Source organism: Pezoporus flaviventris, unplaced genomic scaffold (assembly GCF_033815535.1).
Source record: "Pezoporus flaviventris isolate CSIRO_AGI_PZ_B2104156 unplaced genomic scaffold, CSIRO_AGI_Pfla_v1 ptg000168l, whole genome shotgun sequence".
Classification (NCBI taxonomy): domain Eukaryota; kingdom Metazoa; phylum Chordata; class Aves; order Psittaciformes; family Psittacidae; genus Pezoporus; species Pezoporus flaviventris.
In genome coordinates this window covers 427,593-454,219 of record NW_026892716.1, presented here as the reverse complement: position 1 = coordinate 454,219, position 26,627 = coordinate 427,593, and the positions used below count along the sequence as shown (strand labels likewise).

The 26,627-nt window shown below is 58.7% G+C and overlaps 3 protein-coding genes across 3 annotated transcripts in view; all 3 read right to left on the bottom strand.

The window, feature by feature from the left end:
• Nucleotides 1-26,627, bottom strand: part of NUP98 (nucleoporin 98 and 96 precursor) — a 304,506-nt gene that overhangs the window by 242,643 nt on the left and 35,236 nt on the right. The gene's annotated exons all lie outside the window — the stretch shown is intronic.
• Nucleotides 1,475-2,912, bottom strand: LOC133283392 (hemoglobin subunit beta). Its single transcript, XM_061480106.1, has 3 exons — nt 2,723-2,912; nt 2,407-2,629; nt 1,475-1,704 (listed from the first exon to the last, which is right to left on the bottom strand). The coding sequence occupies exons 1-3, from the start codon at nt 2,812-2,814 to the stop codon at nt 1,576-1,578; spliced, it is 444 nt and encodes a 147-aa protein (XP_061336090.1). The 5' UTR covers nt 2,815-2,912; the 3' UTR covers nt 1,475-1,575.
• On the bottom strand, nt 9,412-11,314 carry LOC133283390 (hemoglobin subunit rho). Its single transcript, XM_061480103.1, has 3 exons — nt 10,786-11,314; nt 10,483-10,705; nt 9,412-9,597 (listed from the first exon to the last, which is right to left on the bottom strand). Exons 1-3 carry the CDS (start codon nt 10,986-10,988, stop codon nt 9,469-9,471), a joined length of 555 nt encoding a protein of 184 aa, XP_061336087.1. The 5' UTR covers nt 10,989-11,314; the 3' UTR covers nt 9,412-9,468.

The following is a 26,627-nucleotide window of genomic DNA, read 5'->3' as shown; positions in this document are numbered from 1 at the left end:
CAAAAATGTCTCAGACAAACTGGGAGCAGGGAAAGCAGCGCAGGGAGAGTACATCTCGCAGGACCTGTTTGCTGGGACACAGGGACCGGGGTGTCATCCCCTCGCTGGGGATGGGGATGGGAATGATGCCATGGGCAGCACCAGTGGCACTGCGACCATCCTGCCATGCTGCTGGTGCTGGGGATGGAAACCCTCATCCCTGCTCCTGGGAAGGGGTATCCTGGTGGGAACATGGACAGGGGGCAGAGCACAGCCCTCCCTGCACTGACCGGTGGGGTCTCACCTGAGGGCTCTGCTCAGCTCATTTCTAGCCCAGACACTTTGCTTGCAGGAGACCCGCTTGTTCACGTAAGTCAGTCTGAGGTCTGTCAATGGTCATCTCGTATGAAAGTCTGTGAAAATCTACCAGAAAACCCAAGAAAAATCACCCAGGAACCTGTTTTTTTCTGAGCCTGGACACCTGCCCCTCGTGTCTGCCCAGACCCCCTGCAGGGAGAAAGCACTTTGGGACTTAACTACAAACATCTTCTCCCCTTCCCGGTGTCTGCCTTGGCACCAGAAGCAAAATCATAGGATCAGCTCATTGGACCGGATGACCTCTGCAGGTCCATTCCAACCCCAACTGTTCAATGATTCTGTTCCTTTGAGCAAGAGAAGGGGCAGTTATGGTCACTTCCAATACCCTGCAGTGGGTCGGGGCAGAGGGGGGGATGCCCACAGGTGCGGATGAAGCAGGGGCAGGGCACAGCGCAGAGGGTGCCGGAGGCACAGGGCCATGGAGCGGGGCCACCTGCGCTCCCTTTAGGAATCCAGCACGTCCCTTCTGCAGCGTCACGCGCGGCTCGGACGGCGCTGCCCGTGCTGCCCATGCCAAGAGCAAGCTCTGCCCTGCAGGCACCGAGCACCCACAGCGCGAGGCGCGGGGCAGCGGCTGACGCCCACCTCGGGGGTGATGGCAGCGGCAGGGCTGCACCCCTGGGCTGCAGCATGGGCGGCACGGGGAGAAGGCGAATAAACAAAGTCTGCCCGTGTCCCGATAGCAAAATGGTTATCTCCAGCCTGCCCCCGCCCAGCGGCTGCTTGGCCACCGTGAGTCAGCTCTTTCCGGCAGGCTTTGCGCCGGGAGCGGGCTTAAAGCGCTTGATTCAAGTCTTCCCTTTATTTACTCCCCCAAAAACACGAATCTTCCAATTTGCCTGCAATAAACACGCGGGTTTCACACCAAAACAGGGCTTCAAAGCAGACTTCCCGGTGCCCGACCGCAGGGGTGGCAGGGCTGCACCTCCCCAGCGCTCTGTAAGCGTCGTTTCCAAAGGCAGATGCCACACAGCCCCCCTGAACCCCGCACACGCAGCAAACGGAGCTGGCGTTTTCCGGGAGCAAAACACGCTCCCTGCTCAAGCGGGCACCCGGACCCCCGCATCCCCGCGTCCCCCCCAGCCCTCGAGGCTGCCAAGCACACTCGGACTCAGCAGAGACTTCACAGATGAGCTTTATTTGGCTGTTAGAAGCTGTTGGCTCCGCAGCAGCAGTCAGCGGGTGCCGAGGGTGCTGCCAGGGCTCCGGTGCTGCTCTTTAGTGGTACTTGCGGGCCAGAGCGTGGGCCACGGCGCGGACCAGCTTCTGCCAGGCAGCCTGGCAGTCGGGAGTGAAATCCTTCCCGAAGTGGCCGGCCAGGACGATGATGAGGATGTCACCCAGGAGCTGGGGGAACAAGAACAGCCTGGGGTTAGCAGCACCCCGCGCATCCCCATGGCAAACACTCGCATCGGACCCAGGGAAACCTCTGGGCATTTCATAGGGTTGGAAGTCCCCCTGGAGTCCTCAAGGTGGACGTTAGGCTTGTTCCCTGCTCTGACTCTAAAGATCTGGGGTCTCCACTGTGGGGAGAGCGAGCAAAACTTCTCCAGGAGTTTTGTGGATTACATTATCATTTCTCCCCTCTGGCTCTGTTTGGGAGTTTCTCCGGAGCAGAACTCACAGCTCCCGTTCCCCTTTTGCTTTCAGCATCTAGCTGACACCTCTCTTTCCTCGCTCACGTCTCCTTTCTCCTCTGCGCCAAGCTTCGCTCTTGCTCCTTCGCTTTCCCTTGGCCAAAACCTCTTCCTGCTCAACAACTGCTTTCACTTTACTCCCCCCTCCTTTTCCGCACTGAAACCACCTCCTCCGCCCCCTTCCCGTCTTCGTCCTGGCTTGCACCCTTCAACGGCCTCTCCGTTACCCAGCACCTCCCAGCCCCTTTGATGCCCTCTCCCCAAGCTGCAGGTTGGTCCCTTCCCTCTCCATCCCTCTCCTGCAGCTCCCCCTTGCCCCAGCCACCAGCCCCTCATCCTCCTGCACTGGCACATCCTGGGTACATCCCTCCCGCGGTGGTGGGACGGGAGCCGCGCCGGGAGCCGGGCTCACCCTGAAGTTCTCGGGGTCCACGTGCAGCTTGTCGCAGTGCAGCTCGGACAGCTGGGCGAAGGTGTTCTTGATGCTGTCCAGGTTCTTGACGGCCTCCCCGAAGGAGGTGAGCACCTTCTTGCCATGGTTGCGCACATTGGGGTTGCCGAGGACGGCAGAGGCGCTGGACAGGTTCCCGAAGGAAGAGAAGAACCTCTGTGTCCAGGGGTAGACGATCAGCAGCCTGCGGGGACACAAGGCACGGGCACGTCAATGCTCCCCAGTGGAAGCGCCGCAGCTCCTCTGCCCACGGTGCAGAGCCCAGGGCTGGACCTACCTGGCCAGGGCCTCGGCTCCGCATTCGGCCACATTGACCTTGCCCCAGAGGCCGGTGATGAGCTGCTTCTCTTCGGCTGTCCAGTGCACCATGGTGGCGGGAGGAGGGTAGCGTGTGGCTGCCGCGGGTACGGAGGAGGTCTGGGCTCTTGCTCCCGAGGGGTCGCACGCTGGCGACCGGCGCTGCCCGGCCACGCTTTTATACCGTGCGCCCGGCTCCTCCTCCTGCCCCACACCCCCCCACTGCCTGCGCCGGGGGGGCCCCGCAGCCCTGGCACCCGCGGGAGGGGACACGGTGTCAGGGTGGGGCCCAGGGCACGGTGCCCAGACCCACACGGGCGCTTCCCTGCCCCTCCTCTGATTTCCAGCTCCAGTGAAGGGGCGTGAGGGTGCTCAGGCATTGGAACAGGCTGCCCAGGGCAGGGCTGCAGGCGCCGGCCCTGCAAGGGTTGGCACCCCGTGGAGACGAGGCCTCAGTGCCATGGGGCAGAGGTGGCCGTGGGGCGATGGTTGCAGTGGGTGAGCTTGAAGGGCTTCCCCAACCCGATTCGTTCTATGAGTTGTCTCCACCCAAAGCCCCAGCACGGCAAAGCTGGTGCCTCCTGATGGCGCAGACCTCAGCGCCTGTGTGGGTGCAAAGCCAAAGACTTGGGCTTGGGGCTGTTGGGTTCTCCCTCTGAACCCAGCAGTGTGTGAGGGGCTGCTCCTTGTCCTCCTTCAGGACGTGTCAGGGTTTGGGTTCTCCTTGTTCTTTCCTATCAGCTTTTTGACAGTTTGACAACTGAATTCTTCCCTGGGAGGGTGCTGAGGCGCTGGCACAGGGTGCCCAGAGAAGCTGTGGCTGCCCCATCCCTGGCAGTGTTCAAGGCCAGGTTGGACACAGGGGCTTGGAGCAAGCTGCTCTATGGAAGGGGTCCCTGCCCGTGGCAGGGGTTGGAGCTGAAGGAGCTTTAAGGTCCCTTCAGCACAAACCCTTCCATGATTCCATGATTCTATGGCCCTGGTTCAAGCCTGGGGGTGCCCCAGTTCCCAGCCCTCACACTCAACAGCGCTGTGTTTGCTACAGACCTGCTCCGGAGCCTCTGCCTCCTCCCTGATAAGGGGCGGGAGGAATTCACCACCCAGAAACCTCAAACACTTCCTGAGCTGCTCTTGGTGCCTTGGGGATGCTGCAGCCCGAGAGGGGGGCAGAGGCTTTGGGGAGGGGGGGGGGGGGGCGCTCTGCCTGGAACGGAGGCTGCTCAGACAGCTCTCTGTAGGGCAGGGAGCAGATGCTCTGTCCTCCTGGACACAAAACTAACGTTCTTGGTGTGTTTTTTACCATAACGCATGGTTGTGTCTCTTACTTTCTGCCCTTAATAATCATAGAATCACAGAATCCCAGACTGGTTTGGGTTGAAGGGACCTTAAAGCTCCTCCATTCCCAACTCCTGCCACGGGCAGGGACCCCTTCCATAGAGCAGCTTGCTCCAAGCCCCTGTGTCCAACCTGGCCTTGAACACTGCCAGGGATGGGGCAGCCACAGCTTCTCTGGGCACCCTGTGCCAGCGCCTCAGCACCCTCCCAGGGAAGAGCTTCTGCCTGAGAGCTCAGCTCAGTCTCCCCTCGGGCAGGTTCAAGCCATTCCCCTTGGCCTGGCCCTGCAGGCCCTTGTCCAAAGTCCCACTTAGTCTGAGAATGATGATGATTTAGACAAAAAAAAAACACCAGAAAAAAGCATTTCTCCTTCCCTGAAGGAGGTGACAAGCGGTTGCCCGCATCTCCCACTGCACGTTTTTGTACAAGGTTTTGCTCCACTTGATCCATCCAAGACATGAACATCAACCCCAGCCACGTTACCTGATGGCTTATTTGCGTTTGTGTCTCGTAACGTGAGGTGAGGAGGTGAGCACCTTCTTGCCGTGGGCACGGACCTTGGGGTTGCCGATGATGGCCGTGGGGCTGGACAGGTTCCCAAAGTTGTCAAAGAACCTCTGTGTCCAGGGGTAGACGATCAGGAGCCTGCGGGGACACAAGGCACGGGCACGTCAATGCTCCCCAATGGAAGCACAGCAGCTCCTCTGCCCACGGTGCAGAGCCCAGGGCTGGACCTACCTGGCCAGGGCCTCGGCTCCGCATTCCTCCACGTTGACCTTGCCCCAGAGGCTGGCAATGAGCTGCTTCTCCTCGGCTGTCCAGTGCACCATGGTGGCGGCGGAGGCTTTCCCTGCTGCTCCCCTGATCAATGGAGGAAACGGAGCCAGAGTCTGCCCCGGGGTTTTTACACACCGGTAACGGCCTGCGCTAATCCCAGTTCATGGAGCCATTGACTGGGGCTGCAAAAAGAAAGATGGCTTTTTTGGATGCTGTCCAAGGGGAAAAGAGGCCCCTTCCCCCTCTGCCTTTGAGTGGACAAGCATCACCGCATCCCCATGCGCTTGTGGTCGCAGCCCATGTGCAGGCTGAGCTGCCTCTGAGGCTCCTCCCCAGGCCAGGTATCCAGTATTGCAGAGGTAGCTGAGGCTGGGGGCTGAACACGGGGTGCAGACCCAAGAAGACACACGGTGATGTTCAAAGAGTTTCTAATCTCCTCCTTGAATGTTTCCAGACCCTTAATGGTGCCCTGCACTCCTGGGACACATCCTGAACAGCTCTCGCTGGGCATCATCCACCCCAGCTCAAAGGACCAGAAGCTACTGGGAACCAAGGATTGAATGATCACCCCAAATCTAGGCTCCAAGCTTTAAATGCAAAAGCCTCCTTTCTTGTCTGCCCTAGCAAATAACTTCAGAGTTGTCCATCATTGTGGAGGACCACGGAGCTGCTGTGAGGGCTGGAGCAGCTCTGCTCTGGAGCCAGGCTGAGAGAGCTGGGCTGGGGCAGCCTGGAGAAGAGAAGGCTCCTGAAGGGGAGACCTGAGAGCAGCTCCAGTGCCTGAAGGGGCTGCAGGAAAGCTGGAGAGGGGCTTGGGACAAGGGATGTAGGGACAGGACAAGGGGAATGGCTTGAACCTGCCCGAGGGGAGACTGAGCTGAGCTCTTAGGCAGAAGCTCTTCCCTGGGAGGGTGCTGAGGCGCTGGCACAGGGTGCCCAGAGAAGCTGTGGCTGCCCCATCCCTGGCAGTGTTCAAGGCCAGGTTGGACACAGGGGCTTGGAGCAAGCTGCTCCATAGAAGGGGTCCCTGCCCGTGGCAGGGGCTGGAGCTGGAGGAGCTTTAAGGTCCCTTCATCCCAAACCATTCCATGACTCCACAATCACTGTCCCTGCTGTTCTCAGCCTAAGCTCTCCCGTTTCTCAGGAGTTCATTTTATTTTGGAGCTTGGCTGCCCCGTCACTGCATGGGGCTGATTGAATGTCCCCCAGTCTAATACCTGGGTGCCACAACTGGGCATGGTTGTGAGCCTGACTAACCCAGAGCTGGGCTGTGCACCAAATGAAAGGCAGAACCAGGCAGGAGCCATGTTTGTATTTTTAGACTCCTGGCAAAGGCATGCAGTAAGCCTTGTCTGCATGGCACGGGGTCAGTGGGTTTGCTCTATCAGCCACCAGCACTGGCACACTCCTGAGAGCTGAGGCTGTTTGCGCTGCAGAGGAGTTCTCATACCCCAAGAGAAATAAGCTTTGTCCTGGCAAGGCAGCATTTCTGCTGCTGGTTTCGCTGCCGTGACCACATTGCTTGTCCACATTTCATGACTCAGTTGCAGGGCTGATCTCTCACCTCGTGCAGGATGGAGCCTGTTCTCTTGCCTTCTTGGCAACTGTCGTTACAAATCTGAGGAGCACTATGCTGTCTCTTATCTGCCTGCTCCACATAACTCTGAGTTCTTCCAGCAGATCAATACCACCCCTGCAGTTACTACAGCTTCAAAAGTGTGACTTTTTTCCACCTTCCTGTCTGACAGGGCACCTCAGTCCAAGGTGTTTCTCACTAACAGGAGAGGCTGTCGAAGAATCAAAGCATCCTTACCAGCCTAATTGTGCAAACCCTGATGCCCTGAAAGATGCACTTTAAGTCATGCAAGGAGGCTGTGGCAAAGCCAGGGACCAGCTCTGCCTCCATCTGTAAGGGGTGACCTGGCCCGAAGCTGGATTCTCTCACTGCAGCTCCAGTCCTGCCCTGTGTCGGTTCGTGCACGCGCTCCATCAGTTAACACAGACCTGAGCAGTGAGGAGGCTGCAGTGTCCGTGACTGCTCCATGGACGGAGCTTCCATCCTCTGTTAGCAGAGCTGGAGGCGTCCACCCTGCGCTACCCCAGCACCACCCCATAGGGCAGCTCCAAATGCCCATCCCAGGCGGGAGGTGCTAAAGCAAGAGCAGCATCCAGAGGTGAGCAGCCCCGGGGGCTTGCTGAGCTTCGCCTCATCCCTCCCTCCTCCTCCAGCCCTGTCCCCACCAGTCCCTGTGGCTCCTCCTCACCCACTGCTGTGGCAGCAGCATCTCCAGAGCTCCCGGTGCCACTGACAGGGAACATCCTCCCATCCTGGCAGGTGATTCCTCCTAAACGCTTTTCACATCATCTCCAGCAATTACATTGGTGCCACAGGGCAGCCATCAGCTGGGAGAAAGGGGGAAATGAGATTAAATTCCCTATGAAAGACCCCCCGGGGCTCTTCACTTGTCACGTTAGTCACAACAAAGACATTCTGAGGAGCAGCCGCACTGCCAGGCCCAGGGGCTGCTCACAGCACACAGGCAGTGGTCCATCGCCTGTCAGAGCATCAGCTCACAGCCGGATAAGGCCCCAGAGGTGCCTCGGGAGTGTCAGTGTGTTCCCAGCCCGGACACCCGGAGGATTCACTCCCTGTGTGCTGCGGACAGCAGAGGCACTTGCCAAGAGCAAAGGTCTGAGAGCCCAGGCAGCCCCGATATCCCGGAGAGCCCTGGCAGCCCATACAGTGCGGGCAGCCCGGACATCCCCTGTGCTCTGGCTGCAGCTTCTCCGGGATCCTCCTCACCCATTTTAGAGGAAAAAAGTTCATTTTAGCACATTTTAATCGATGTGCGGGGGGCAGGGACCGGGCCACCAGCGTGAGGATGCTCTGAGCTGCCAGCAGAGCCCTGTCTGCTGAGGGGGCTGTTTGGTGGCACAGGGAGGGAGGGGAAATGTTCTTCACAACGTGAACGGTGGGGGCAGTTTCTGTTGCTGCCTCCCCATTCACAGTCGAAGGCAGATCCTTCCCCTGGTGCGCCCACAGCAACACCTGGCAGCACCCTTATCCCAGAAGGAAAGCTGTCTGCCTGGATGGGTGTCACTGCGCTCAGGACTCCTGCCTGGAGCATCCTGCCAGCAAGCTGAGCCCATTGGTGTGAGTGGAAGATGCCCACAGTCACTCCTCACCTCACGGCCCCACGCTGATCCATGTCCTCTTCCACGGATGGGGACATTCCTCCTTACAGGAATCCCCATCAATGGCAAAAGGCGACTCTCCTGAGACAAGCAGAGGTTGGTGGTCACTCTGATTGCAGCGGTCCCGCTCCAAGCTTCACCAGAGCCCTTATCAGCAGGAGCGGTGGCAGCTGTGCCCAGCCTCCACCCCTGGACCCGGGCCAGGCCTCTCTCTCCTCCAGAACACGAAATCTCCTGCGTCTTGAGCAGCACGGCTCGAGGTGCCTGGTTGCCACTTCATGTCATGGAACGAGTCATGGAACCACAGACTGCTTTGGGTTGAAGGGGCTTAGAGATCCTCCAGCTCCAACCCCTGCCACGGGCAGGGACCCCTTCCATAGAGCAGCTTGCTCCAAGCCCCTGTGTCCAACCTGGCCTTGAGCACTGCCAGGGATGGGGCAGCCACAGCTTCTCTGGGCACCCTGTGCCAGCGCCTCAGCACCCTCCCAGGGAAGAGCTTCTGCCTAAGAGCTCAGCTCAGTCTCCCCTCGGGCAGGTTAAAGCCATTCCCCTTGGCCTGTCCCTACATCCCTTGTCCCAAGCCCCTCTCCAGCTTTCCTGCAGCCCCTTCAGGCACTGGAGCTGCTCTCAGGTCTCCCCTCCAGGAGCCTTCTCCAGGCTGCCCCAGCCCCACTCTCAGAAGATGTATTCCTGAGTCACGCAGAACAAGGTCTCCCCACTCCGAGCAGCACACGCCTGTCCTTGCTGCTCTTCAGTTGTTCCTGATAAAGCACTGCTGGAAGGGATGTGTGGAATCCTCCCATTGCAGTGCAGAACATTCTCCCATGGAGCCAGTCTGGGTAAAGCAATAACCTCTGCTCAGGCCCGTTTACAAGCTGCCCTCACCCCTCCCTTGGATCATACACACTTGATACCTTGTTCTCACCAAAATGCACACAAGTCCCGGCAGGAGCATTCTCATTGCTGACCCAGGGAGCGCTTTTGCTCAGCACTGCAGAACACACCAGCACAGGAACGGGAAGGGCTGGATTTCTGCCCCATCAGCGCTGGCTTCAGTGAATCTCCGTGGATTTATCCCCTTGCACACACCACAGGTTGGGAGGCTCAGGGCCAGAGGGGCCCTTGCTTGCCCTGCAGCTGGTCCTCTGCTCCCTCCTGCGTGATTTCAGCGAGCTCAGAGACACTGCGTGGGCTGGGACGTGCCCATCACTGTTTGAGGCCAGTATCCCCCAAGGTCCCACGGGAGCTCTGTATGTGATGCGCACCCCAGCATCACTCTGTGCACGATGGTCCAGCCCATCTCCCCCCTTTCCCTGCCTCCCGCCCCACAGGAAGCCTGAGAGACACCAGAACACAGGAGGAATTGCAGAAATTGTGGGGTTTTATTGACTGTCACAGCCACATCGCCCTGCGGGGGGTTTAATGGTACTTGTAGGCCAGAGCATGGGCAACCACACCGACCAGCTTCTGCCAAGTGGCCTGGCAGGCAGGGGTGAAGTCCTTGGTGAAGTGTGCGGCCAGCACGATGATGAGGATGTCTCCCAGGAGCTGGAGAGAAGGAAAGGAAACGGGTCAGTGCGGTCCTGAGCACCCCTTCCCCTGCCGAGACCCCATCGCTGGTGGGTCCTGGAGGCTGCGACCCATTGTCAGTGTAGGAAAACAGTCCTGTGCTGACAATAGACAGCAGCAGCCGCCTCCTCTGCCTCTTCCCACACCTTATTCCAGCTCTAGACATTATTCCCAGACACTTTCTCTTTCCCGCTGTGAAGCCCCAGGACTATGTGGGCCTGGGCAGTTTGGGGTCTGCTTCCTACATCCCAAAGTCAGGCTTGAGCAGAGGCTGAGCCAGAAGCTGTCAGCCCCATCCAGCCCTCTCCATCCCACCAGCCTGATCCCCCTCCTCTCCCACAGTGACATCTCCCCCCCACACCCTCATCTCTTTTGCTTCATTCCCCTCCCGCTCCCTTCCCTCATGGGCTGACCTTGTCCCCACACTCAGACAAGTCCCCTCTGACACCAGCCTGCATCTCTTCCCATTGGTTCCAGCCCCTGCCCATCCCAAACTTGCTTTTCCCTCTCCTGCCCTGTCTGCCAGCCTTGGAAAAAGGAATAAGTGATCCCAATTGCTGGGACCAGGAGGAGTCAGGGAGAGGATGCCTCAGCACAAGGGGACTTCCCTCCATGCTCCCCATCCTCATCCCACTCGACCTCCTGGCATCCTTCTGCTCTTCTCAAGCAATGTCTGCAGGAGCCTCCAGGCTTTCAGCGCATCACCCCATGTCTGTCCCGTATCACATGCCCACCCTGTTCCCCAGTTCCCACCCAGGCCAGGCCCTTTGGTAACCAAAACACACGCTATCAATGCCTGTTTGAAACCCTCCAGGCACTGATGCTCTCGGGATGGAGGGAGGTCAAGCCCCGAGCTCGGCTCACCCTGAAGTTCTCAGGGTCCACGTGCAGCTTCTCGCAGTGCAGCTCCGACAGCCTGGAGTAGGTCGCCTTCAGGTTGTCCAGGTTCTTGACGGCCTCCCCGAAGGAGGTGAGCACCTTCTTGCCGTGGGCACGGACCTTGGGGTTGCCGATGATGGCCGTGGGGCTGGACAGGTTCCCGAAGTTGTCAAAGAACCTCTGTGTCCAGGGGTAGACGATCAGGAGCCTGCGGGGACACAAGGCACGGGCACGTCAATGCTCCCCAATGGAAGCGCCGCACGGTGCAGAGCCCAGGGCTGGACCTACCTGGCCAGGGCCTCGGCTCCGCATTCCTCCACGTTGACCTTGCCCCAGAGGCTGGCAATGAGCTGCTTCTCCTCGGCTGTCCAGTGCACCATGGTGGCGGCGGAGGCTGCGGCGGCGGCAGGAGGAGGACACGGACCCGTGGCTGCGCTGCGGACCCCACGCAGGCTTTTATCCCCTGGAGCAGCTCCTCCCCGTGGGGCCATTGGCTGGGGCGCGCTGGGGGTCCCCGCGGGGGGTCGGTCCCTCCATGGGGTCGGGTCCGTGCGAGGTGTGGTCTGCAGGGACAGCCCCGGCACTCGATCACCGGGCTCAGGACGCGGCTCCCTCTTATCTCCTGCCCTGCCCTGCTGACCACAGGCAGGAACGGGTCACCCCATGGCCTGCGACAGGCACTGACCCACGGCCAGGAGCTGCTGCAAGGGCTGGAGCAGCTCTGCTCTGGAGCCAGGCTGAGAGAGCTGGGCTGGGGCAGCCTGGAGAAGAGAAGGCTCCTGAAGGGGAGACCTGAGAGCAGCTCCAGTGCCTGAAGGGGCTGCAGGAAACCTGGAGAGGGGCTTGGGACAAGGGATGTAGGGACAGGACAAGAGAGAATGGCTTGAACCTGCCCGAGGGGAGACTGAGCTGAGCTCTTAGGCAGAAGCTCTTCCCTGGGAGGGTGCTGAGGCGCTGGCACAGGGTGCCCAGAGAAGCTGTGGCTGCCCCATCCCTGGCAGTGCTCAAGGCCAGGTTGGACACAGGGGCTTGGAGCAAGCTGCTCTATGGAAGGGGTCCCTGCCCATGGCAGGGGTTGGAGCTGAAGGAGCTTTAAGGCCCCTTCCAACCTGAACCATTCCATGCTCCTATGTGCAAGGTTACACACACTTGCAGCAGCCTCACACCAGCAGCACCCAGCCATTGAGTCTCTGCAGTGTTTGCAGGCTCTCTAAACCCGAGGGACATTTGTCTGACAGGAGGGATGACTGGGTTTTGGAACTGAAGCCTCCACAGACCCTTCTGCACTGGAGCACACACCTGGGGACGCTGAGCGCCGCTGCTGGGGCTGCAGCTCCAGACACACAGGGAACCCATGTCCCTAAGCAGGCCCCTTCCATCGGGCAGAAGCCTGGACAGCATCAGCCTTTTGGTCCAGCCTGAGCCCTGTGTGGAGACCCACGGGTGTGCAGCCATGGTTGGTGTTAATGGAACAGGGATCATGTCCTCATGCTCCAGTGCTGAGGAGTCCCTCTGGGATGCTGTGCTGGGGCTGTGACTGGAGCCGGGCTCCTCTGCTCTGCTAATGTGTGTACAGGGTGCACAAGGCAGAGACTTCACTGGCCTCTCCCTGCTTGGAAGTTAAATGCCTTGCACCAGTAAAGCAGGACATGTTACAACCCATTATAGGATGCAAGCTTGGAAGGGGCCCCCAGGAGCATCTGATCCCATAAAGAAACCCCAAACCAGACCAGCAACATCCATTCCACCAGTTCAAGGCCTGACCAAAGGCTTTAGCTTGTTTCCCATTGACCTACAGGGGTGTTTTTCAGGCTTCAGGTGAGCCTGTGCTCCCATGCTGAGGAACACAGCACCGGGATGCACGGGCTGTAGGGCATCCTCAGGAGAGCATGGACTCTGGGTCTGTCTGGAGGCAGTTTAGGAGGTTCCACTCAACCCCCTCCAGTGACAGATCAGTACTGGTGCACTGATCCCATTGCAGACACCCTGAGCAGTGCCACGAGCCCATCGCTGTGGGTCTGTGGGTCTGTGGGTCATGTCCCGGCTCACTGCCGCAGGCTGCTGCCATCATCCATGTGGGGGTGAATTCCTGAGCCCAAGGCAATGCCCAGAGGCCCTTCCCCAGGCAGTGGCCGCTCTGATAACGCCCCTGAGCCAGGCTGCTCCCTGCAGATAACGGCACCAGCGCCCGCTCAGCCCCTCACCTGCAGGGACAGAGACACCATCACCCACCTTCAGCCCCTCTGAGCATGCAGACAGTGCCCGTTTCAGTAACGGGGGGCTCAAAGGGTGAAATCAAACACGTGCAATGCTCAATCCATTGCTGACATTCCCGTCATGCCCATGGCAGGGGGCACAGCGCTGACCAAAGCAGCTGTGTGCTCAGCTGGGGGACAATGGCTCTTCCAGCTATTCCTTCTCATCCTGCAGCCTGAATTCCACTGCTTGCATTGAAAATGAAATCCAGGCTACATCTAGGTCTATTATTAGGGGTGGGTTCGCCTCAGCTGCAGTCGGGGTCTCGTTTTCAGCTCTGCAAAGCTGAACTCCAAAAGAGAACAGATAAATGATGCTTTTCTTCTGCATTCGAACCATGAGCATGGGAATGCTCAGGGAGGGGTGGCAGGGAGCTGGGTGTGAGGCTGGGACAAGCAGGACAACGTCCAACAGAGGCGTGGAGGAAAATACTGACTGCAGCATTAACATCAAACTGAAATGTGGTTAATGAATGCTGTTTTGTGCAGAAAGCCAGGCAGAGACGTGCCTCGGAGGGAGCATCCCCAGGCCCTGGTCCCACGCTTCGTCCACTCAGGGTCTGCTGTTGCAGGGAGCAGGACCACAGGATGGATAATGACAGTCACAGGGAGCTGAGGGCAAGGGGAGGGCAGAGGACACAGGAGGCTGAGGCTGTTTTCATCAAGCCCAGCTCATCTGGTGCTGCTCCTCTGCATCGATCCCTTTTTAATGACTTGGTTTATACGCACTGTAATTCTTTAAGCTTTCTCAAGTCCATAGGACAGGCACTATAAAACCAGGAATAATGGCAGGTGAATCAGCCAGATAATTGGGTTAGGGTCATGTAGGAGACCGGGGATGTGGAGAGTCCAAAATAGCAATAAGCTCTTACAGCCACCATGTGAATTCCTACAGGAACCTCAGCCTGCCCCAACCCGCAGCTCTGCTGTGTCCAGTCCTGCACCGGTGCCTTGATTTAACCTGAAAGCTTCCCCCAGGGCACGGCTCAGGCACTGACCCTGCCAGGGCTGCTGCAGGAATGGTGCTGGGGACTAAAGGGGCTTCAGCCTCACGCCCAGGACCAGAGCAAACCCTTCCCAAAGCCTTCCCACCAGCACAAGGAATCCAGAGAGCGGCTGCCCTAACCCCCCTAGGAGGGATGTGGTCAGTGATGGCTTCGGGCAGGCTGCTCTGAATCACCACCTCCCACAGCTTCCCCTGGCTGGCACTGGTGCTCTCCAGCCTGAACGTGAGCACCAAGGGGAATGCCTGAAAATGGAGGTTTTTCCCTTAGGAGAGAAAGGGAAAATAGGAACGAGCAAAACCAGGGGCACCAGTGGAGATGCGGAGCAGACTGGAGTGCAGAGCGGGCAGGCGGGGAGCCGGCTGTTAGTGCTGCAAGGAGACTTCTCCTGGAGCTGTGGCTCTCTGCTTTCAGCGCAAAGACATTGCAAATCCCTCCTGTGCCCTAACATCAACCTGAGGGGAAACCCAGCTGCAGGTTCACTGAATCCCTCTGCCCTGAGGTGGCTCTGCAGTACCAGGATCCTGGTCTAACCCTCTGTACCCTGTGGGCCCACGGAGCATCCCTTGCTCTAGCTGCTCTGGCTGGATTTCATCCACGCACTGAGTCACTGATCCCACAGGCAGAGGCCCCCATGGGTTAGTTCACATCCGAGCCTTTCGCTTCATGGGTTTGGTTTTGAGGGAAATCTGCGGGGTCCCAACCACAACAAAATCCAAACCTCCCTGGAGGTGGGGGCTGCAGAGGGGACCCGGGGCCATGGCAGACGTGACCTGACCCTGTTCGTACACCCCTGTCCCGTAGCCCTGCAAAGGGATTCCCCAGGACAGAGCCCTAAAGCCAGTCCAGTGTCACAGGCTGTGGGGGGTCAGAGCGCAGTGAGCTGAAGGCAGGAGAGGATAAGGTCAGGCATAAAGGCCAGGATACACAGGGGAAAGATAAAGATTGAATTAAATAGCTTCTGGGTGACCCCGAGCACCAGAACTTGGGCAAAAGCAGCTTTTTTACTGATGTCTCATTGAAGCAGGTTGGTCCTGCCCGTCACCAAGGGCATGCTTTGTTCTCAGCCCCCACCCTCACTGGGGTTTCCATCTGCTCAGCACAAACAGGACACAGGCTCCAGGGAGGAGGGTCACAGGCACCCCCTGTGAGGGAGCTTGCTCCAAGCCCCTGTGTCCAGCCTGGCCTTGAGCACTGCCAGGGATGGGGCAGCCACAGCTTCTCTTCCCCTTGTCCTGTCACAGCCTGCTCCAGTGGAAGGAGTCCGTGCCCGGGGCAGGGGTTGGAGCTGGAGGAGCTTTGGGGTGCCTCAACCCAACCCATCCCATGGCTCTTTGTAAACCCACAAAGCATGGAGCACTCTCTGCTGCTGCACCACTTCTCCCAGAGCTTTGCTTTGCACTTCTCTGCTGGTGCAGCATCCCTGGCCCCTGCAAGGCACCACAACAACCGGTATCAGCCCTGCAGAGGCTGGATGGGACCCCACCACCCTGGCCGTGCCCAGCTCCCCTCTATCACCATAGGGCAGCCCATGGGCGCCCCACGCCCTGCACGCCCCACACCAGATAGCTCCTCACCACCCTCGCTGCACCCCGAGATAAAGCCGTGCTGCAGATGGGACAGCCTGGCCTCTGCCCCTGCATGTACCACAAATGGGCCCTATTGGTGGTGGGGCTGGGCTCCATCCATGGCACATGGACCCCCTAAGGAACACCTCCATCCACACAGCAGCTCCCACAGCCTCAGCACCCTCCCAGGGAAGAGCTTCTGCCTAAGAGCTCAGCTCAGTCTCCCCTTGGGCAGGTTAAAGCCATTCCCCTTGGCCTGGCCCTACATCCCTTGTCCATCCCTTCCCTCTGCTCATCTCCTGCTCTGCAGTGCCCAGGGCCCTGGGAACACACATTTAGGGGTCCTCACATTGCTCAGGGACTGGGGATCAGCTCCCACCCTCCTGAGCAGCTCTGTTGTACGTGTTGTGCTGTGCTGTGACCGCTGCCTTTGAGAGCCAGGCAGTGCTGAAGGAGACCCTGAGGTCCTGCCCTGGGGCACCTCTCACCTGCCCTATGGGACAAAATGAGAGGAAAACTCCCACGGATTTCCCCCATGGATACCAGGGCTGCATAGTTCATGATTCCATGAGAATGACCCACAGAAAAGGTCCCTCCCGGTGTCCATCCAGCTGACATAATTATAATCGGTAACAGCACCATGACTTACAGTGCCCTGGTAGGGAAACCTACAAAGCAAAAAGCCCTCAGGCAGTGACACAGCCCCATGGGTGACTGTGTCCCTGCAGTGCCCCCGTTCTGCTATCTCTTGCTGGCAGCTCAGCTGAGCCATGGCTAATCCAAACCCGGGTCCTGGTGGTCTGCAGTACCCCGAGGTTCTGCAGGCACAAACAGTGTCTGGAGCTGGTGCTTCACCCCCCTGCTGCCGCAGGGCTCAAACTCACAGTCATCAGCTCAGGAGAGCAGAGAGGCCAGAAACACCCATTGCCCAGGGCTGGGCGCGGGGTGCCTTAAGTCCCAGGAAGGGAAGAGCCGCAGAGCTGAAGAGGAGCTGGCACAGGGGGTCAGGATTAGCCCATGGAGCACAGAGGGTCCAGGCTCACCCCCAGTGCCCAGCCATGGGCGGGCTGGAGACCATGCTCAGGGCCCCAGACAAGAGGCATGAATAGCAGAACCATGGGGACCAGCCTGGTTTGGGATCAAGGGACCTTAAAGCTCCTCCAGCTCCAACCCTGCCATGGGCAGGGACCCCTTCCATAGAGCAGCTTGCTCCAAGCCCCTGTGTCCAACCTGGCCTTGAGCACTGCCAGGGATGGGGCAGCCACAGCTTCTCTGGGCACCCTGTGCCAGCACCTCAGCACCCTCACAGGGAAGAGCTTCTGCCTAAGAGCTCAGCTCAGTCTCCCCTCGGGCAGGTTAAAGCCTCTGAAACTCCTGGGGCTTGTGCAGTGCTCCCAAGGCCCACGTGGCTCCAGATCCCAGGAGCAGGCACCAGCCATGTCCTTTGCTCCATTGCTAACAGTGCCCAGTGCTGCCACTGCCATGAGCCCTTGCCCATGGCTGTGCCTTGGGAGCACCCTCATACCGAAAGGTGAGGCTGCTCTGCTCCCCTCCCCTCAGCTTCCCTCACGTGTGGTCACTCATGGAGCTCGGGGCTCCTTGGGCAGACTGAGATGAGTCTTGCTGCAGAACAGCAGAGGATGCACAGGAAGGTGTTTGGTTCTTGTGCTGGGCAGAAGGCACACATCTAAACCCCTTAGACCCCAGGGTGAGGGCAAGGTGCCCTGCTTTCCCCCTCAGCATTCTTCCTCCAAGCAGCAAGTTAGCTCCAAGGGACCTCCCAGTCCTTAGCACCGCTGCTGCAGGTGTAGCTGCTCTGCCTGTCATTGCTCAGCAGAGCCCTCCTTTACCCACAGACACCCACCCAAGAGCCCCGGCACTGGATGGGAACCACGAGAGCCGTGTCCCATCCAGTCCAGGGCACCAGTGATGTCCCTGTGAGCAGGGAAGGCTCTCATGGGGCCAGCCGGTGCACTGCTGAGCCCAGACAAGGACTTTTGTCCTCCTGTCTGTGGCACAGGACCAGCAGGGTCAGTAGCATGCAGGTGGTTACGTTCCCCTGATGCTGTTCAAGCAGTTGGCCCTGGCAATGGACAGAGGCAAACCCGTTTCTGTGTTGGAATTAGGATTAGGGAGGCAAGAAGGGAGACCTGGCCGCAACCTGGCCCCAACCACTTGTTCAAGTAGAAAAAGTGGCTCTGAAAATGGGGTGGCACCTGCAGCAAACCCTTTGTAGCCAGCGGGTAGCTGTTCGAGGGCTGCCCGCACCACGGACCCCTCATAGGAGAGAGCAGCCCCTGCCCCAAGTGATGCACCCAGAGCCTGTGCTTGGGGCAGAAGCCCCAGCTGCCCTATGGAAACCCTGGTGTTGAGCAGCTCATCCCAGCACCTCTGTGGTGCCAGCACTGCTGGGTGAATTAGGGGCTGGCCTGGACATGGTTCACAGCATCAAGCCCTCACCCCAGCACCATGTAGCAGGCATCACCCAGAGAGTCCCAACAACACCATCTCTGCGGGGCTGAGCTGAGATGGAGGTCAGGGGATGTCCCATAGACCCTGTTTCACCCCAGCCCAGAGGACACCTTATTCTGAGGGTCCCCTTCACACATGGAATCCCAGACTGGTTTGGGTTGGAAGGGACCTTAAAGCTCCTGCAGCCCCAGCCCCTGCCACGGGCAGGGACCCCTTCCATAGAGCAGCTTGCTCCAAGCCCTGTGTCCAACCTGGCCTTGAGCACTGCCAGGGATGCGGCAGCCACAGCTTCTCTGGGCACCCTGTGCCAGCGCCTCAGCACCCTCCCAGGGAAGAGCTTCTGCCTAAGAGCTCAGCTCAGTCTCCCCTGGGGCAGGTTCAAGCCATTCCCCTCGGCCTGTCCTCTCAAAGGCACCCGGGCAGCTCCGCCACCAGCAGCCGGGGGCCGGGCTCCCGTGCCCGTGCCCGTGCCCGTGCCCGCTGTTTGGCTGCTCCTGCTCTATCGCTGTGCCAGGCTCCCGCTCCCGCAGCAGCAGCGCCCCGAGCCCCGGCACCCGCAGCCCGGTGCTGAGTCACGGCAGCCGCTCCCGCCCGGGCTGCGGGGGGCGATAACTGCGGCACAAACAGGAGCAGGGGGGCCGCGATAAGAGCCGGGGCCGGGGGCAGCGCTCCCGTTCTGCTGTGTCAGAACCGTGACGCAGCAGAACCGCTCCCGGGCGCGGGGCGGCAGCGAGCACGGGGGGAGCAATGATGGAAGAGCCGGGACCCTGCCCCCGTGGGCAGCGCCCGCTGCGCACCCTGCGCTGGGCTCCAACACTGCCCCCACCCGCGGGCAGAGCCACGGCAGGATTCGTGCTCCCACACGGATGGGGGGCACAGAACCGTGGAATGGTTTGGGTTGGAGGGACCTTAAAGCTCCTGCAGCCCCAACCCCTGCCACGGGCAGGGACCCCTTCGATAGAGCAGCTTGCTCCAAGCCCCTGTGTCCAACCTGGCCTTGAGCACTGCCAGGGATGGGGCAGCCACAGCTTCTCTGGGCACCCTGTGCCAGCGCCTCAGCACCCTCCCAGGGAAGAGCTTCTGCCTGAGAGCTCAGCTCAGTCTCCCCTGGGGCAGGTTCAAGCCATTCCCCTTGGCCTGGCCCTCCAGGCCCTTGTCCCAAGCCCCTCTCCAGCTTTCCTGCAGCCCCTTCAGGCACTGGAGCTGCTCTCAGGTCTCCCCTTCAGGAGCCTTCTCTTCTCCAGGCTGCCCCAGCCCAGCTCTCTCAGCCTGGCTCCAGAGCAGAGCTGCTCCAGCCCTCGCAGCGGCTCCATGGCCTCCTCTGGCCTCACTCCAACAGCTCCACATCCCTCTTACACTGCTGCCCCAGAGATGAATCAGGACTGCAGTAAAAGTGGCCTCTTCCACTTGGATTGGGGAGCTTTGGGGTAAAATGTCCTTTAGGAGGATCCACAGCACACACCGTTTGTGTTTGGCACCATTAATCTGTCCAGACTCAGGTCCCGTGTATCACAAGGCACAAAATTCCCTCAGGATCTCCTGTCATTGCAGGAGCTGGTGTTTTGCACGAGCCCCCTCCAGGCAGGCACAGTCGGGATCTGAAGGCCCCACCCCTGCCCTGGGAAGCTCCTTTTCCTTCGTGTTTCCTTCCCCTAGTGTGAGGTGTCCCTGCCCGTGGATTGGGTTGGAGGTGCATGATCTGAAGGTCCCAAACCGTTCCATGATTCTGTTTGGAACGTGGTCCTCCCTGGGGCAGGCTCTGTGCCAGTGCATGGATGCAATGGGGTGATGAGGACCCACAGCCCTTCAGGCTGACACAAGCAGAAGCAGGGAGGCTGTGGCAGGGGTTGAAGGGGTACAGGAAAGCGGGGCTGGTCACACAGTCCCTGGGGCAGGATTGTCCCCCCCGGCCCCGCTGTCTCCCCACAGCCGCCCCCCAGCACCGTGAGTGGTGCCGGTGGCTCTGCCCCGTGAAGGTGCCGCTGTGGGGGCCCGGCCCCGCGGCCAGACCCCGCTGCCGCTGTGTCCCCGGAGGCGGGTTCGGGGCTGGGCGGCAGCGAACCCACGGCCGTGGGAGGGTTCCTGCTCCCTCTAGTGTCGGGGAGACCCCGGCAGCCCGCGGAGCCCGGGCCAGGGCGAGGGGAAACTGAGGCACGGCCCTGGACACCCGCCTGTGAGGGCATCTGTGCCTCGGGTGGCACCGGCACCCCCCTGCGCTGCGAGGATGGGGCAGGGGGTGCCTGGTGGCACCAGGGCTCCACTGGACCACGCTCCATCAGCCGGATGACACACTGAGGCTCGGACGCCCCGGTTTGGGAGCTGGTTTTCCAGCCGGGCTGTGTTTGGTGCTCACCACTGTTCATCTGGGGCTTCATCCAAAGCCACTCTCTGAAGCACAGCACGGGTTTGGTCCCCGTGTGGTGACGGGCAGAGGAGCACGGAGCAGGGCTGGGGAATGAGCTGACCCCGGCTACTCCAAGGCTTGATTTATGCCACTCGTCTCCAGAGGTGGCACCAGCTTGAAGCCAGAGCAGCAGCACAGCCCAGTGCTCTGCATGCCCATCCGCACACCCACCCCAAACACCGCTGCAGGTCCATCCTGGACCTGCCCATGGGTGGCCCATGCCCCGTGGGATCCATCCTCTTGTGTGGGGACAGGCCGAGGGGAATGGCTTTAACCTGCCACGAGGGAGACTGAGCTGAGCTCTTAGGCAGAAGCTCTTCCCTGGGAGGGTGCTGAGGCGCTGGCACAGGGTGCCCAGAGAAGCTGTGGCTGCCCCATCCCTGGCAGTGCTCAAGGCCAGGTTGGACACAGGGGCTTGGAGCAAGCTGCTCTATGGAAGGGGTCCCTGCCCATGGCAGGGGTTGGGGCTGGAGGAGCTTTGAGGTCCCTTCCAAACCCAAACCATTCCAGGATTCTATAGACCCCTCCCTGTGCCACTTTACCCCCTGGCACAGGCGGAGTTGTTCCTGCAGTGGGTTCTTCCACCCTGTGGGTTCTAACACTGCAGCTCAGGAGCTCGGTTCCTGCACTTGGATGTGCTCCTGGCTCCAGGTACTGCTGCTGCAGCTGTTCCTGGTGCTGCAGCATGCATGTACGGGCTGTCCTTCGGGAAGGGGTCCTTCGTGCTGCTTTGCTGTCCCTGTGCCCACAGCTGGTGCCTGTGCTTGCAGGGACCGTCCCTCCCTTTCCCTGTCCATGTGAATTGCATTGTCCATGTGTAGCTGTGTGGGATTTCCACCCAGGATGGAAACGTGCTCTGGTTCTCTATGTTCACCCTGGAAACAGGGCGACGGCCACCGCTCCTGGGCCACCATCCCTGGCTGCCATCAGTCTGGTGGTGAGTGCCTGCCTCCAGCCTGGGTTGCTCCCTTGGTCAGCAGGGGCTGTGATGCTGCAGGATCAAACCTCCATCACAAACTCAGTGGCTCAGGTCTGTATCATCTCCCCATTGCAGTTCCTCTTTGCAATAAAACCACATTCACCATCTCCCCGTGCACTTTCTTCATTGCTGCTTTGCTGGGGACAGAGGGAAGAGACACCCCGAGAAATACAGCACTAAATGCTCCTTTAGCTACTGAAATCTGACCATCCACATGCACTGGGAGGCTCCCAAGCTCAGTGCTCAGCATCAATATCCCATTTCCCTTCCCTGCCAAAGCCATTAAAGCATTTTGTTCCCATAATTTCCTCCGGGCACAAAATCTTCCCAGGGCATTTATTTTATTAGTGTGTAGCTTTCAGAAAGCTTCATCCATCAGTAGTAAAACTGATGTAAAACCCATCCCAGCACGTAGGGAGATGCTCAGGAACCTTCCGCCTCTCACAGGAACCTTCCTGAGGGCTGAGAGGATCCCAGCCTGGTTTGGGTTGAAGGGATCTTAAAGCTCCTCCAGCTCCAACCCCTGCCCCGGGCAGGGACCCCTTCCATAGAGCAGCTTGCTCCAAGCCCCTGTGTCCAACCTGGCCTTGAGCACTGCCAGGGATGGGGCACCCTGTGCCAGCGCCTCAGCACCCTCACAGGGAAGAGCTTCTGCCTTACCTCCAACCTGAACTTCCCCTGTTTCAGTTTGAACCCCTCAGCCCTTGTCCTGCTGCTACAGTCCCTGAGGAAGGGTCCCTCTCCTCGCTGTGTCTCCTTGCTGACTGCACTGGATGTTGTCACATTTAAGAGAGGCCTGAGGGTCTCCATCCCTTTTTGAGAAGCTTCCCTTGCAGCGCATGGGGGTTACCAGTTATAACCAGTCCCCAGAAACCCCCTTTGCCCTCCTGCGTCAGGCTTGCACTCTAAAAGCCTCTGCTTGTGTTCAGAGGTTGGCAGCCTGGTCTGGACGAGGATGTCCCTGCTCACTGCAGGGGTTGGACTGGATGAGCTTTAAGGTCCCTTCCAGCCCAAACCATTCCATGATTGTATAGAGCTGATGGAGGAGCCCTTCCTGCAGAGAGCAATGCAGACCTCTCCTGGTGCCAAGTTTTGAGCCAAGCAGCCAGGCTGCTGCTCGAGGCATAAGCACAGGGCATAAGATTAGGCAGAGCAGAAACTCAGGGCAATTAAAATCAACCTCTGGCCCCTTCTGTACCTCCGGGTGGAGCCTGCACCGGGAATTGTGGCTCCTGTAGCTGAGCCTCTCGGCTGCTTGTGTCTCCTCCTTCCCTCCATACGGTGTGGGACGAGCTCTGAGCAGTTCCTCTGGGGGACCAGAGGGAAAGCTCCCACACATTGAACCTGCCTCTTTGTGCAGGCCCAGCTCAGTCCATGGGGCTCATTCTGCCTTTGGGGGTGTCCACAGGAGCTGCACGGGGCCGTAAACCTGGAGCTGAGACAGGGAAGGGCAAAGATGCTGTCGGGTAGAAGCTTTAGGGATTTGAGGAAAGAATGGCGATATCCTTGCAATTGTCTGAGCAGAGAAATAGATAAAATAGAGATAAAATATAAAATATAGATCAGATATTTTTTAATGGAATGGCTCTGCAGTTACTGCAGTTTCCAAACCTGTGGAACCTGTGGTAGATGGTCCTTCAAAGACAGAGGTGAGGACCAGTGTTAGGCCTGAGGAGAAACCTGCAGGTACTGTGGGAAGGTGACTCTAGAGATTATGGTCCATGAGTGCTGTCCCCATCCTTCCTGGTGACATGAGCGTGCAGAAGGGAAGGCAGCTCCATCTTGCCTCCCTGTATTTCCACTGCCAAGACACATCCTTTCATATGATCATCTGGTCATTTCAAGGCCAGGTTGGACACAGGGGCTTGGAGCAAGCTGCTCTATGGAAGGGGTCCCTGCCTGTGGCTGGGGGCTGGAACTGGAGGAGCTTTAAGGTCCCTTCAACCCAAACCCCTCCATGATTCCATGATCCATGATTCGCTGAGCTCGGGACCGCAGCGGGATCAGCGCGGCTGGAGCTGGGTTCCCCCCCTGCAGACAGGAGCCTCGGCAGCAGCTCCTGGAGGTGTGGAGCCAGGATCCCGCAGAATCCCATTCCCCTTCCCCGGGATCTGCCCCAGCCGGGGCTGGGCCCCATAGCGCGGCTCGCGGCTTCCCTCTGCTGGGGGACGCGGGACCCGGGACGCGGGATGCGGGATGCAGGACGCGGGATGCTCCATGTCCCACCAAGCCAGACCCTGCGGCCTCAGCCCACGGTGCGCAGGAGGGGCCAGACCTCCCCTTCGGACACCACAAGTGAGGAAGCAAACCCATGGGGCCTCCCAGGCTGCCTCATGCCAGACGCACCCCGCAGGCTCTCACCCCGTGTCAGGACCTGCACGGGAGGGCTGTTCGTCCTTTTTGCCTTCCTCTTCCCGATTTCCTCCTCCTTCTGCAGCAGGGACAGAGCCCAGGAGTGGAGTCCCCATGAGAAGGTCCTCACCTGAGTGGCCACTGAAGGCGTTTTGCAGATGAGCCCCGGTTAAGCCCCAGTCAGAGCGAGGATGCGTGCACAGAGACCTGCACCCCCCAATAGAGCCGCTGCGTTCCAGGGGTGCCTGAGCTTTCGTTTGAGACTTCTAGGCTGAAAACCCAACAGATGAGGAGCTTGACACCCGTGTCTGCTCTTCAGACGTGGCCACCAGCGTGGAACAGGAGAGGAAGCCCTGACAGCTGCTGGGCAATGCCAAAACCCACTGTCCCTGGGACTTGAGCAGTACAAAGCTGATTTCCAGGCTTTAGAAAGCAGGTCTGCTCGTGCCACAGGGATGCCATAGGGGTTACAGGGGGCTGAGGACCTTAACTAAAACCATGAGCACTCAGAGCCACTCTGATGTGAGGTTTATGTGCTACAGCGTCTGTGCTGGGGCTGGGCAGCCCTGAGGATGCCCGTGCCAGGAGCAGTGACAAGGACTCATTGCCAATATCCTGATTTTGAGATGAGCTTGACAATCTGATCCTGCAATGTTGGTTTTGGTCACAATTGGCCTGAGAAAGGAAAAAAAAAATGAAGGAAGAAGGGAAAAGAAAACGTCTGGTGGAAAGAGAAAACACCTGCCTGGAGTCAGCCTCTCTGGTTTGAGTTCAGCAACTGAAAAGAGATACAGTGCTTCATTTAAGGTGCCCAAGCCTGACTCTTCTCATTGAATCATGGAATGGTTTGGGAGGAAGGTACCTTAAAGCTCATCCAGTTCTTCAGGTGTTCTCCAGACACCTGCCTGATGCCCCTATGCTGCATTGATGTGAGTCCCAGCAAGGGGACCCTGGCAGCGCTCAAGGCCAGGTTGGACACAGGGGCTTGGAGCAAGCTGCTCTATGGAAGGCGTCCCTGCCAGGAAGGTGTCTGGAGGCAGGACCTGGTGAGAGCACCCGTGGTGCGATGGGTATGTAGTAATGGGGAATGCGACACTGCAGTGCCAGCAGTAGAATTAATTCTTCCCTGCTCCAAGCCCTGTTTGGTTGGTTACCTGGAAGCAGAAACACATGGTAAGTGCATGGGTTAGTCGTGCATTAAGGAAGGAAGATCCCCAGCTCCTTGTGCATGGGCTGACGGCCCATCCCGAGCACAGCAGCAGGTTTGAGCCCTGGAAACACCAAGCTCATGGTGCAGGTAGAGAATCCCAGGCTGGTTTGTGCTGAAGGGAGCTTAAAGCTTCTCCATCCCAACCCCCTGCCATGGGCAGTGACACCTTCCGCTAGAGCAGCTTGCTCCAAGCCCCATTCAGCTACGCCTTTCCCTTTGTGCCCGAAGCCCCAGGCAGACCGATGGCAAAGCCATCCTCATGGGGGGTCTCCAGCTCAGCCTGTGTCTGGGGCGATTCCTGCAGCAGAGCCCCCACGCGAGGACCTCCCTTGTCAGTTCATCTGCAGAGCCACAGAGCTGGCTCTTGAGAGCACCCATCTCGTGCCAGCCTGTGCCCCTGCCTGCTGGCTAATCTTTAACTCCCCTTTGTACCCACTGGGAGTAACTGTTCTTACTGATAACCCCTTCTGCTCCTGCGTCCCCGCTGAACTGAAGCACATTCCTGATCTTCCTAGCACGGTATTCATGGAGATATTCAGGGCTCTGCTGCAATATGTTTAATTATTGAAGCATTTCTCCCTCTTCCCACCAAGGAAAGCAGACACATCATTCCCCATTAGACAGCACTGGAGGAGGAAATTAGGTCTGGTTCAATTATTTCTGCAGTTATATCACTCAGTTCTCTCATGTCTTCTCATTAAGAACATCCACCCTGTGCAGTGCAAGAAGCCACCTCTGATCACACTCATGGCCACCTTCCAGATGGAATTCCAGGGCTTAGAGTTACCCAAGTGATGAGTTTGCCCTTAAAAATACAACCTGAATCCTCGCTGCCGCTCAGAGCTGTGCAACTCCATCACCACCCGTGGGTGACCCCAACAGCCTGGGGTTAAGAAGGGCTTTGCTGCTGGTTGTGAGAAGAACAAGGATGGTTGGTAGAAATGGGATGAAACTTTGCTGATGTTCTGTTGGTGAATTGCTGCATGTGCAGGAGATGGTGGCAAATGGATACCAGTAATGAAGAAGTTACTGAACTGGGAGATTGAGTGTATGAGTGTAGCCAGTGCCAGACATGGCCTCAGCAGTGCTGAACTGGTGGGGAACCATGCAGCCCCAACCCCTGCCGCGGGCAGGGACCCCTCCCATAGAGCAGCTTGCTTCAAGCCCCTGTGTCCAACCTGGCCTTGAGCACTGCCAAGGATGGGGCAGCCACAGCTTCTCTGGGCCAAGCATTCCACCACGGTCATAGTGAAGAAAGAGGGTTCTGCCTGAACAACCATGTGAAAACAAGGAAACCTCATCTCAGAGCCGGGAGTCAAGGCAAGCAGCAGAACACCATCAAAACACCAACGCCTGATCCCATAGGATGATGAAAGCTGCGTTCGACAGAAACATGGGATCCATGCCAGAGATCTTGGAGCCGTTCTCTCAAGCTATATTTAGTTGTGAGCATTGCTGCCTTCCCAACTGGAATTGCAGCTTGGAAGGTTTTAAAAGGCTTTCTGGCTGTGGGTTCATCTAATAAAAGACAACCACGAGCTAAATCTGTCTGACATTCACAGCTCCACGCTCGCAAAGCTATTTTATAGCTGCAACAAGCAGCACCCCTGCTCGCTCTGCAGCCTGAAACAGCCCTACCCATCACTTCCCACAGGCACCAGAGTCTTCCTTGGGGACTTGTGCCCAGCAGTTCCCTTTGCACTTGCTGGATGCTGGCATCAAGGATATGCTTTGGATATCCTTCAAGGATATGCCAACAGACTCATGTTGACATCAAGCATAAAGATTAGGAAAGAGCTGCTCGTTTCAGATTCATTTCCATCAAGGACTGCTAGGGAGGGAAGGGATTCAAGTCTTATTTCCCAGATTGCTCCTACCGTGAGATG